General features: G+C 40.4%; 1 protein-coding gene across 2 annotated transcripts in view; it reads left to right on the forward strand.

The window, feature by feature from the left end:
- The window catches only part of tubb5 (tubulin, beta 5), a 28111-nt gene extending 14643 nt beyond the window's left edge, over positions 1 to 13468 (forward strand). Inside the window, exons 1-5 of one of the 2 annotated variants that reach the window (XM_083888932.1) lie at positions 6379 to 6491; positions 10291 to 10399; positions 10628 to 10738; positions 11578 to 11822; positions 12510 to 13468. In XM_083888932.1, coding sequence (XP_083745058.1) covers positions 6435 to 6491; positions 10291 to 10399; positions 10628 to 10738; positions 11578 to 11822; positions 12510 to 13322 — 1335 coding nt within the window. In that variant the 5' untranslated portion in view covers positions 6379 to 6434 and the 3' untranslated portion in view covers positions 13323 to 13468. Of the gene's footprint in view, positions 1 to 6378; positions 6492 to 10290; positions 10400 to 10627; positions 10739 to 11577; positions 11823 to 12509 lie in introns of those variants that run through there. The other variant, XM_083888933.1, reaches the window with a different exon arrangement.

Genomic DNA, 13468 nt, shown 5'->3' on the forward strand with positions numbered 1-13468 from the left:
TGGCAGCCATGTAAACAGTCTGAACTAATGTGTTTCCTCTTTGGCTAGAATAGAACAAAGCTGTTCATAATACCAGAGGTTATAGATTACTATGTGAAGTATACTCAAAATAAATCATTAAACAATGCAATTAAACGACGTAATAGTGACAGATAGTTGACGTAAATGACGTCACATGCGGCCTTTTCCGGTCAGTTGCCATGGAAACGCGTTAACGCTGTATAGTGCCCAGCACTATATATTATGAATCGTTTTTAATGATTTTTTTTTGTTATCATATAATATTCGTGAAACATTTAGGTAACCAGTACGGCTGAGAATTAATCAAATTTTTTTATTTTTTTTTGTGAATGTGAATATTGGAATACTGGTTTCTTTGCTCTATTTGACAAAAAAAAAAAATTAAAACTAGGTTCCTGGTTTGTTAAACTCTGATCAACATTTTAACTATATTTTATGGACAAAAAAACAACATTCCATTAATCGAGAAAATAATTTACAGAATCTAAAACTAAACAGTATATTTCATTAAACACTAAAAAGACATCTCTAGCAATGTTTCTTTGATTTACATTTTTTTTTTAAACATGGATTAACTCTCTTCCATGTAGGCTACTGCACTTTATTTTAATTTGCGAAACAACACAATGTGCACATATATCCTCTTTTATGTCATGTGCCTTCCTCATATCGTATAAATAATCATAGTGGGCCGTCATGGCCAAAGATGCCAGGGCCATTTTTTGGTCCCAGTCCAGCCCTGGCCACATTAATTTATAATGTTAAATATGAATGCATTAACAACAATATATAGATGAATACATGATTTCCGATTGAAGGTCATCGTTTATACGATGAGGTTAACTGTCAAATGCAGAGTTGGTTGAAGTTAATCGTTAATGAACAAGAAGAACAAGAAGAAATCAGAGAAAACAATGTCATTGATGACAAACGTCCTCCACTAGCAGCAGTTATTTCACAGTCTATAACCTGCTCTGGAGTTCCATTTTCTCTAAGTTATAGGAATAGTTATACATACACAGTATGCACATGGTATTTATAGTGTAAGGAAACAAGGTTGAGCTATTAAATAAGGATATTAAATAAGGATATGGATATTGCACTGATGAGCAAACTACAGTATAAAAAACTTGACAGTATGAAAAATGACAATATATTGCACTTAAAAAAAATTACATTATGAAAAAAATATATACAGTATATTACACCAATGAAAAATGAAGATATTAGAGTTTACGCTTTCACAAATATGTACATCAGAGATGACGGAGCTGGTAAATTATTACTTTGCACGATTTAAATGAAAGATTAAAGACACTGCTATGAAGAGATGGGGGTCACTGGGACAAATAGTTGCCCCGGGGCAATTCAAGCTGCTCCAGACCTACTCAAGAAAACCTGCTAAATGGACAATGTGGTGACAACAGCTGCCCTGAGGAAAAAGGGCTTTAGCCATTAACTGTTGGAAAAAAGGATACAATTGTTGTCGTTCAAAAGACTGAATTTCCTCGTTTTTGTCCTTCAGACTCCAGCCCCTAAATGTCTGAATCAAGACTATGGAATTAAAAACAATGTAAAAAAAAAAAAATTTCACCTCAATGTTGTTCTTTACAACTTTGATGTGAGCTCACTGATATCACAACATATGTCCCTATTTAATTAAACCTTACATTATTCAACACAGCCCATGGGTCATGACATTAGTTGACTGTCGTCCATTTTGAAACTAACATTCATGCCATCTGTCTTCTCTCTGCAGGGGCTGTGACAGTAAGACTGCACCAGTTACAGTCAAAGGGTCAGATGTAACTGTCATACAGAATAAATGTAACTAAATGTAACCAAATATAATGTAAAATAAAAGTAACTACTCCGTAACATGCTGCTAAATAACTTTCTGTATTTATTACTTATTCAATTTCACTCGTCGCATGATGCATATACAATGATACACTGCGATTTAGTGACGGTGCCTTCACTTTGCGGGTAACGCAATCGCCGTGCATTGTGGGAAATGTAGTTTATGGTCAACGCACGCCTTAAAGCAGCATAGACCTATTTTAACACAGATTTTTAATACCGGGCCTTGAGTTTGACACATGTGATCTGTGAGATTAAAGACATTCAACTAGAAATGTTTGATCATAAAAGGAAAAAATCATCTCAAGTCAAGGGTCACCTTGTTATTCACTGTGTTTATCTGTTGCGTTATTTGTCATTATTTCGTCATTTTTTGTAGAAGCAGCCACAGTTAAGTCCCCACACAACAAGCCAGATTAAACAAAATTAGGTTGTTAAACTCCAGGAATGTCTCAGAGACATTAAGTCCTTAATGACCTGTAAGTTCCTACTTTTAAATTATTAACAAAACTGAGGTCATTATACTCAGCCCCAAACATCATCATGAACTATTCCTATAACTTAGTTATGCAGTTATAGGGTTAGGATTAGACCAAGACTGCTGGTTGAACTCATGTGGTGCACTGAGCACTCACTCCCTGAATGTGAAGTTATGACAGGACACAAACATTGTTGTTTCTCTCCCCTATTTTGTGCATTTCCTTTCCATCCTCTCTCTCTCACTACCTGTGACTCCTGGGCTGCAGGATCTCGATCCACTTAGTATTATTAAAGGCGCCATATGTAAGAATGTGGCCAAAATACAGAGGTCTTTTTAGGTTTCGTTTTCTCCGTTATTGTAGCTCAGATATAACCCGTGGTTGCCCCGCGGCTGAGAATCTACTGACTGCAATGATTGGTAGATGGCGGTAGGTGGCGCCACATGCCAAAACATGATTTGCAGTCTGAAAATATATTTTTTAATGCAAATATTTTGTCTGTACAGTTGTTATTGCTGAGTTCAGTTTGTTATATGAACATTATTCCTGAGTCTCTGTGACATATTAGGAGGATTTTATGGCCAGTTGATTTAGATTTATTACATAATGCACCTTTAACAGTAGTAGTGTTACTGTCATCACTGTCTGTTATGTGTCACTATTATAAAACTGTAAAGATACCATGAGTGATTTTGAACCATCCTGACAGAACTTAAAACACCTGTTATAAGTCTGCTCTGCTCACCACTCCCCCTTCCTGTCCTCCACCTCTCCTCTTTCCCCCATTTTCCCTTTCACCCCATCTGCCGATGCAGATGCTGCACATCGTCTGCCAAAGATTACTTCCTGTTTTAAAAGGATTTATTTTTCTCTCCACTGACGCCAAGTGCTTACTCACTGTGTGAGCTGTCTCTCTATAACAGTGCCCTAAGATGATGTGAATTGGTGTTATGCAAATAAGATGTGATTTATTATTATTATTTTCATATGTGGTCAGTGTTAACCACAAAGGCTATGCTTAGATCATCAGCCAAAAGTTATTTTTTGTTTGACGTGATATAGATTTTATTTCAGGACTGTTTGGAAACAAGATTTTCAAATCAGATTTGTGTCACTTCAGTTTATGCTCTTAGATCAGATATACATGAGTGTGATTGTTGTAATAAATCTGCACCAGCAAAGTGGCAAAACCAACCAACAATGGATGAGAGTTTAGCGCTAAATCTCACCCAAGAAGCTAAAATAGCAAGTATGTTAAAAGGCATCAGTTTGCACGTGTGTGCTGTTGTGTTCACATGGAAGTCAGATGCAAAACAGTTAATGTGAACATAGCTGAAAGTCTCATGGAATGTGACCTTTTTCAAGTCTGATTTTTGACCACATACGAAAGTGGCCTAAATTACAATTGAAGATATTCCATATGGCTTGTGCTGTTCACACTGTCATAATCACAAAGAAACAAGATAAGTCACATATGAACCAAAAAACAAATCAGATTTGGGCCACATGAGCGTGAACACAACCTAAGAGATGTTTACTTGCAATAAAATACGTTACTCTTATAAGGCACTTAGCATCACCTAAGAGATGTTACGTGCAATACAAGAAGACCTTTAGAACCACTTACATTTACATTTTTGATCCCGTTGAAACTTATGAATGATTCCTTTTTCCAAGTTTGTGTTGCTACACCTCACTACTAAAGAACAAGAGGGAGGTAGACTGTTCTGGGTCAGTTATGACATGTTTCTAGAACTACAATGTAATTTATTCAAGCAGCAGCAGAGATTGCTGATATCAGTTTTAATCAGAGCATAATAATAGTGGTGATAATACGATATGAATGATAATAATATCCTCGAAACTGGATCTGGATCCTGCAGCCTGCAAGAGGAGGACAGAGTGAGAGTGAGAGATAGTGTGAGTGCACCACAGGAATTCCCCCAGCAGACCAGGTCTGTAGCAGCATTAGTCAGAGATGGTTCAGGTTTCCCCGAGACATCTCTGACTATATGCTTTATCAAAAAGGAAGGTTTTCAAGTCTATACAGAGAGAGTGTCCGCCTCCCAAACTATCACTGGGAGCTGGTTCCACAGGAGAGGAGCCTGGTAACTGAAGGGACCTGATCATTAAGTGCTTTGTTCGTGAGGAGGAGGAGGATTTTAAATGTAATTCTAAACTGTGCCAGAGTAAAGAAGCTGACAGTGGAGTGATATGGTCTCTCTTTGTCGTTCATGTCAGAACTCGTGCTGTAGTTTTTCGAATTAACTGGTTCCAACAGACTTTTTGGAACATCCTGATGGTAGCAAGTTACAGTAATCTAATCTAGATATAACAAAAGCATGAACTAGTTCTTCAGCGTCCTTTAAGGATGGAATCTTTGTCATTTTCATAATGTTCTGTAGGTGGAATAACTTGAAGGCTGTTCTGGAAATTAGTTTTATATGTGAATCATATGACATATCCTGGTCAATAATAATCAATGCTCTTTGATTAATGTGCAATAACCAGAGCTGGACAGTAGTGGAGTACATTTACTTGAGTACAGTACTTGAGTACAATATTGAGGGATCTGTACTTTACTCGAGTATCATTTTTGGAGTACTCATAACTTTACTCAAGAACATTTGAGAGGCAAATATTGTACTACATTTCTATCCATAACCGTGAGTACACGTTACTTCTTCTATACAAAAAAACCCCCAAAAACACACAGTTGTCACACATACATACAATTGTTAGCTGAATTTTCTTTTCTGATATTATACATTTATGTAAGCTGAGCATTTGTGTTTATGTTCTTGACTATGCTGTGTGTTTAACACAGTCAGGTGTATTATGCACAATATCCATGAAAACTCTAAAACAGAGGTTTGTCAGAGCGTTGCCATTGTGCTATTGCCTTGTGGGCAAGTGAGAAATGTTAAAAAAAAGCAACATAAAAGGTAATAATATGAAAATGACTTAATTTTACTTTCAATTCCTTTTACATTCTTCAGGGTATTAACATGAACATTATTCATAATTCCATGTAGAACGTTTCTATACGTAAATGTAAGAACTGTGGCAGTAGAAATGCAATATTTAGGGAATGCAGTCATGATACTCAAATACTTTTAAAAACAAGTACTTCAGTACTCATACTTAAGTAGACATCTGACTGTAGTACTTTGGACCTGGACTTTAAATTGTTAAATGTTTTAAATTGTTTTGATTTCATAATTGATTCTTGAATGTATTGTGTTTTCATTTCAAATGCTTTTAAATTGCATTAATTTCTGCTTGATTTTAAATTGTTTGATGTTTTAAATGGTTTTAATTTCTATAATTGATTTTTTTAAATGATTGTGTTTTAATTTCAAATGTATTTCCTGCCTGTAAAGCACTATGAATTGCCTTGCCTCTGGCAATAACCCAACCTAAAGGTGTCATATGTAAGAATGTGGCCAAAAACGGTTACTAGCTCGGCAGCCGAGACTCTACTGGCTACAATGATTGGTAGACGGCAGTAGGTGGCGCCACATGCCAAAACATGATTTCAAAACATAAACATGATTTGCAGTCTGCAAAATTTATTTTTTAATGCAAATATTTTGTCTGTACTGTTGTTGTTGGTGAGTTCAGTTTGTTATATGAACATTATTCCTGAGTCTCTGTGACATATTAGGAGGATTTTATGATTTATTACATAATGCACCTTTAATCATTAGTAGTAGTGTCTCCTCACAAGTTTAAAAACATAGAAACCTCTGAGTGAGTGTTACTGACACCAGCTGCTCAGATTCTGATCAGTCTTTCTGAGTCATTTCCACTCCCTGGTCTGCAGCAGTCACTGCTCACCCCCCCCCCCCCCTCCTCCCCTCTTCACCAACCCCTTCTCCTCTCAGCCAATCACAGCAGACAGCAGCTGCGTCTGGCCACGCCCACTCGCCCAGGCCACGCCCCATCGTCGCTCTGGAGCCCCTCCAACCTTATAAATGCATTGTCTCGCACTTGCAGCCCAGTCTGCGCTGCGCTGCTCATTGTCCCAGTAACGCTTCTCCTGCTCGTCATTTTAAAACTTTCGCATTCATTATGAGGGAAATCGTGCATATCCAGGCCGGCCAGTGCGGTAACCAGATTGGTGCCAAGGTAAGAAAATGCAAAACTGTGCTAATATTTAATTTGTTGCAGTCACACCCCTCCCTGAATAATAATAATAATGCAGGACAAGTTCATTACACTTTAGTATCTTAAGTCTTATTGTGACAGATTTAGTTAATCTTAACAGGGAAAGAGCATAACTTATATATAATATTCTTTTATTTCATGTTATTAATTTATTTATTTAAATGTACCATATGCATGCTGTAGAATCTGAATGGTGTGAAAACCAATTGTAGCAATGAATGGTTTCTGTGTGTGTGTGTGTGTGTGTGTGTGTGTGAATGCTCGTGCACTGCAGTCACTTGGTGGGTGTGGATCAGCCCACGGTGCTCGTCTATTTCACGGGGGGGCTCTGGTGTCTGGTGAGAGGGGTTTTGTCCTCCTCACCACACCGGGCGTGTCTGCACAGTCCACACTGTGGAGTGAGGAGTCGACCTTTAAAACAATGTCTGTAGGAAAAAAGAGACAAAAAGAGGCGAGAAAAGTCAGTCTATATGTCTATATCTGTGGCTGTCAATCACAGCAGTCCACACACACACACAAACACACACACACTCCACTGCTTTCTTTGTCTTGCACAGGCAGATATGACTGCTATTGTGCTGGAGTATGAGGTAAACTTATTACACCCCCCCCCCCCCCCACACACACACACACCAGAACCACCCCCTCCCCTCATGGCTAATGGATCAGCAGCAGCACATATTGATTAGATTCGACTAGTTCTGGTTGTGGATGCAGCTGTTGTCTCAGCTGGTGAGACAGCAGTGGAGCTGTGTGAAGGGTGTGGCATGGACAAGAGACATTCTCCCCCCCCCCTTTAAAAAGAAACCCCCAAAAAACAGGAAACATCATCAGTGCTTTTGATGAAATGAATTAAATTCACTCATCATATAAGCATTTAAAGCATTTAACAGTAGGACAATATATAATATGATCACATATTGAAAATAATTATTCAAAAATAATGTCGATTGTGGTGAATTTCTATCAACTTGATAATCATGAATGTGGAAAAACATTAATTTACCATATGAGTGACATTTAACTAGGTCACAGGTCTGCAGTTTTCATTCCAGGACCTAATTTATAATGATCACATTCAAAATTTGTGTTTATTTTCTCTTTAAAATGTTCACTAAAACGTGTGTATCCTTATTAACGTGTTACTAAAATTACATTTTTTAACCTTTTTTGTCAGTGTTTTTGACGGTAGATTATGAGCAGAAGGTTCCACCAATTTATATTAAAACACTTTCTCTTTAATAGTGTGATTTGCTCTTATTCTGGTCAAGATAATCACACTTTTCCCACATCATCTTAACTGTTTATTTTACCCAATAACCCTCCACTCTCTCCTGTTCATCCGTTCCCCTGTCACGCCTCATCCACCCGGTTGCACAGTAATAATTACAGTCTGCTACAGTACAAACTTGTGGCCTGTTATTATCCTTGTCTCATTATCTCTTTTTTTGTTTTTACAACGGATCATTTGTTGCAGGCAGCCCGTGCTTAAGAAGGTCCACTCTGACCCTGGTTTTCAAACGTTTACGATGGTCCACGTTTTACACATTTTGTCATGGTGGTGATTTAAAGCAGGGTCTGTCTTTGTAATCAATACAGTCTTTCCTCTCCCAACCAAAGTAGGGGTTAGGGTGGGGGGGGGGGGGTGAGGAATGAAGGAAACAGCTGATGCACAGTGGATGAAGTCATTGCGTTATCAACTGACTTAATAACTTGAGAGAAAGGACTTTGGACATAAATGCTGCACAGTTGTTGTTTTTTTTTTATGTTTGTATATTGTGGTTTTACTCATGGTCGGACAGAGAGGATCCGTTTTGTTTCCGCTCCCCAAGGACTCATTGATTCATGTGTCCAGTGGGTATGATTGACAGGACTGCTGAAGGACTACATTGTGGTGATTTAGGTCAGGGTGTGGCATCGCTCTCCTGCTTATTGTCCTCATTCTTTCTCTTTCTTTATTTTTAGTCTCGACTGGTGGCATCACTGACAAGTGTTTATCACTTTTTTTCAGAGTCCTCTTTATTATGTTTTTGTTCGGTTCAGTGATCTCCGTCGTATTGAGGTCATTTCTGTTTTACATAGTCCGAGGTGGAAAAAGTACTAAAATATTGTACTCAAGTAAAAACACCAATACTTTGATGAAATATTACTCGAGTAGAAGTAAAAGTAGTTCATTTGAAATGTACTTTAAGTCAGCAAGTTACTTAGTTACTTTGCGTGGGGTGTGAGGGTAGTAGAAATAGAAAAACACAGGCAGAGGTTGAAAGTAACGTAATACATTTACTCAAGTTACTGTATTGAATACTTTTTTTTGTGTATTTTGTATTTTTTAAGTACAATTTAAAATCAGGATTTTGTATTTTACTTGAGTACGTATTGACTCAATATTGTACTTAGTTACTTTATAAATCCTATACGTTACTGAGTAAAAATAAAAATTCAACACAATGAAGACCTACAGGGGGAAAATATACACCAGAACCAGACGAATGATGATGTGATTATCACCAGCACTGGAGCGTGAACATAGAGGGCGTGCGACAAAAGTGACGTAATATCCTGTGTGAGCTCCAAAATAGTTTTGGATTTCTGACCCTTGTCATATTTCTACTACCCTCACACCCCACGCAAAGTAACTAAGTAACTTTTACTTAAAGTACATTTCAAATGAACTACTTTTTACTTCTACTTGAGTACATTTTCAGATGACTACTTTTACAACTACTTGAGTAATATTTCATCAAAGTATTTGTACTTTTACTTGAGTACAATATTTTAGTACTTTTTCCACCTCTGGACACAGGATATTACGTCACTTTTGGCGTAGCGCCCTCTACGTTCACGCGTCAGTGCTGGTGATAATCACATCACCATTCGTCTGGTTCTGGTGTATATTTTCCCCCTGTAGGTCTTCATTGTGCTGAATTTTTATTTTTACTCAGTAACGGATAGGATTTATAAAGTAACTAAGTACAATACTTGAGTCAATACGTACTCAAGTAAAATACAAAATCCTACACTTAAAAAATACAATATACACTAAAAAAAAGTATTCAATACAGTAACTTGAGTAAATGTATTTTGTTACTTTCCACCTCTGTACATAGTCTTATTTAAATGTCATCATACTGTTTTCCATGGCTCCCAATGTCTTGAGCACTGAGCTGCTTATCCACGTTACTCTAAATCCCTCTGTTGCTGCTGTTAGCAGAAAATCAGACCGTAAAAATGTCTGAGCCTGATGATGTAGTAAAAATATGTGCATGGAAATGGATGCCTGTGTGTGTGCAACAGTGATACTAGTTTACAAGATTTAATGCATGCACATATTTAAAGACCTGCGTGTGGTCTTTAAGGCGCAAACAAGACACGAATACAGATCTGATAACAATCGGTGTCTTCAGTGAACCGCAAACTGCCTGCAAAATGAGTTGATGTTCTGTTTTTGCTGGTGAAGTTATGTGTGGCCCCTTTGTGCTGTCACATAAACTCTGCAAAAAGAACTGCATTCTGCTTCGTTGTCAGTCGCTGACGATGGAATATTACCAGCTGTGATGTATGAAATGAGTTCAGATATGGCTGAACTAGTGGAAAGGGGAAAAATCCTGTCATTTACATCAGCGTCCAAAAATGCAAACCCTCTGCTGTTTTTCTCATTCAAAGTCGTCCCCACTCCCACAAACCAGATCTCTAATCATAGATGCATCCAATGTTTTTTTTTTGCAACTCACTGCCACGTGATGCCTTTTTCTGTTTGCAGTTCTGGGAAGTGATCAGCGATGAACATGGCATCGATCCCACAGGAACTTACCACGGAGACAGTGACCTGCAGCTTGACAGGATCAGCGTTTATTACAACGAGGCCTCAGGTTAGTTGTGCTCCTATAAAGTAATTCATGCATTCCTGTGTTCTGTGCAGCTTTGCCATTTTAGATGAACTGTAGATAAACTCTTGTGTCATACATGAAATATCCAGAGTAACGTCCAAAGACTGCAGTTACCTGCATATTAAGCTGCCGCGTGTTCTCTCTGTTCTGTGTTCTGCTCTTATTGTTCTGTCTTTCTCTCCTTCTTCTTTATTTCACTCTGTTGTGAAGGAGGTAAATACGTGCCTCGAGCCATTCTGGTGGACCTGGAGCCTGGCACCATGGACTCTGTGAGGTCTGGGCCCTTTGGACAGATCTTCAGACCAGACAACTTTGTTTTTGGTGGGTGGAACAAAGACATTACTTATTGAATGACTATAGACTTTAAAGCGGACCTAGACCGGAAGTTCCAATTAGCGCTGTTTTTTAGTGTGTATCTGTGTCATTACCTTGTTTACGAAGCCCTGAAGGTTCGAAACAAACAGTTCAGCCACTGCTGAGAACACTGTGTTTTATTGTAATCTCAGGCTCAGCGAGATCTCTGAAAAAACCCGGTCCGGTTACGTAAACAGCGGTTCTCCTGAACAGCAGATCCTCCTGCTCCGGCCACTAGTCCGGGCACATCCGGTTTCGTACATTGAACCGCAGAAGAAGAATAACGTCCGTTGTGGAGGTGTTTCACGAGCGACAGTGTCTTCTGACTCTGGGTCTGACTCTGGGTCAAAGGTCGTCAAAGGGACTGAGGCGGGGAGTCGTGAAGAAGCTATTTTTAATCACTGTTAAAACAATGTTTTGATAATGAGTAGCAGTGCATCCACCGTTCCAGAGGGGGGAGCTGCGCTTATGAGAGCGGATGTGCTGAATGTGTCACTTTCGGGTATTGGCCAATCACAAGACAGTTGGGAAGGCTCTACGCTGGCTGGCCAATCACAACACAGTCTGTCTTCTGGGTGTTAGAGTGGCCTAGAGTCTGAAATATCGCGGCTGGGAAACAGCGTCAAAAAAGAGGATTTCTATCGGCTCGTTTACAGCAACTAGGAGGTTTTTGACCATAAAAACAAGTTAATGTATGTAAGTAGACCTCCATAACTAACATATATGTGCAACAGGACCACTCTATGAGCTTTAAGAAAGTGGAGAAAAAAGATTAGTTCACCAATGTCTTGCTTGTTCCCCTTTAGGTCAGAGTGGCGCTGGAAACAACTGGGCCAAGGGTCACTACACAGAAGGAGCTGAGCTGGTGGACTCGGTCCTGGACGTGGTCCGCAAAGAGTCAGAAAGCTGTGACTGTCTGCAGGGCTTCCAGCTCACCCACTCTCTCGGTGGTGGAACCGGGTCTGGTATGGGAACCCTGCTCATCAGCAAGATCCGCGAGGAGTACCCCGACCGTATCATGAACACTTTCAGTGTTGTGCCTTCCCCCAAGGTAACACGGTCCTTGTGAAAGATCATGAGTGATCCGTTTTTACTTTAAGTATCTCTGGTCTTGGGTTTCTTCTCTAAAAATCACGAGACTGAGGAAAACCTGTGTCGTTTTAGTCGGGCTTCCTTCTTCTTCAGAACACCAGGCGATGAGATGATGATGTAGTAAGAAACTCCTCTGACACAAGACTCGTATCAAAGGGAAGTCGAGCGTCAGATCGAGTGCTGCAGATACACCAGAGAGAGAGTGTGTACATGCCGAATCTCCCAAACCCAACTTCCTTATCTTGAACCCCACATTCGGCGGTCGCCCCCTGTCTCCTACTTTTATGAGGGCGGCTTTCCTGCGAAACAAGTTGTGTCGGCCAAATCTATACATTCTCACGATTGTCTCAGAATCGATCCTCTCACAAACGTACACGTATTATATTAGTTTTGACATTGGTGTTATTTGGTGCAAACAGGAAACATCTGTACTTCTTTGACCTTATGCATTGTTCAGGACTGACAGACAGGATTCTGTTGCATCCAGGTTTTAGGTGATGCGTCTGGGTGCAGACTTAACCCTCTCACGAGGAAGTTCCTGTTGTCTCACTTCAGAACCAAAGATTAGCTGTGTTGATGTGTTCGTCTTTGTTCATACACTTCACCTGTGTGTGTGTGTGTGTGTGTGTGTGTCCTCTGTCCTCAGGTGTCAGACACAGTGGTTGAGCCTTACAATGCCACACTATCAGTTCACCAGCTTGTAGAGAACACAGACGAAACGTACTGCATCGATAACGAGGCTCTATACGACATCTGCTTCCGCACTCTCAAACTGACCACACCCACATACGGAGACCTTAACCACCTGGTTTCTGCCACCATGAGCGGCGTCACCACTTGCCTGCGCTTCCCCGGCCAGCTCAACGCCGATCTCCGCAAACTGGCGGTCAACATGGTGCCTTTCCCTCGCTTGCACTTCTTCATGCCCGGCTTCGCCCCCCTGACCAGCAGAGGCAGCCAACAGTACCGCGCCCTCACGGTTCCTGAGCTCACGCAGCAGGTATTCGACGCCAAGAACATGATGGCGGCGTGCGACCCGCGCCACGGCCGCTACCTGACCGTCGCCGCCGTGTTCCGCGGCCGCATGTCCATGAAGGAGGTTGACGAGCAGATGCTCAACGTGCAGAACAAGAACAGCAGCTACTTCGTCGAATGGATCCCCAACAACGTCAAGACGGCGGTCTGTGACATTCCTCCTCGCGGCCTCAAGATGGCCGTCACCTTCATCGGCAACAGCACCGCCATCCAGGAGCTGTTCAAGCGCATCTCCGAGCAGTTCACGGCGATGTTCCGTCGCAAGGCCTTCTTGCACTGGTACACGGGTGAAGGCATGGATGAAATGGAGTTCACAGAGGCAGAGAGCAACATGAATGACCTGGTGTCGGAGTACCAGCAGTACCAGGACGCCACGGCCGAGGAAGAGGGTGAGTTCGAGGAGGAGGCCGAGGAGGATGCTTGAAGATGAGAGACCTGGAGGTCAACACATCAACGCCAAAATGTAAATTTAAAAAAAGGAACAACCATAACAGTAACCAAGGAACCAATCTAGTGTTAAGAGTATTGCTAGAATTCAGCTTCAGTTTGCATTAGAAATCTCTGTCATTC

This window comes from Microchirus variegatus (assembly GCF_963457635.1).
Source record: "Microchirus variegatus genome assembly, chromosome: 1".
NCBI classification, from domain to species: Eukaryota; Metazoa; Chordata; class Actinopteri; order Pleuronectiformes; family Soleidae; genus Microchirus; species Microchirus variegatus.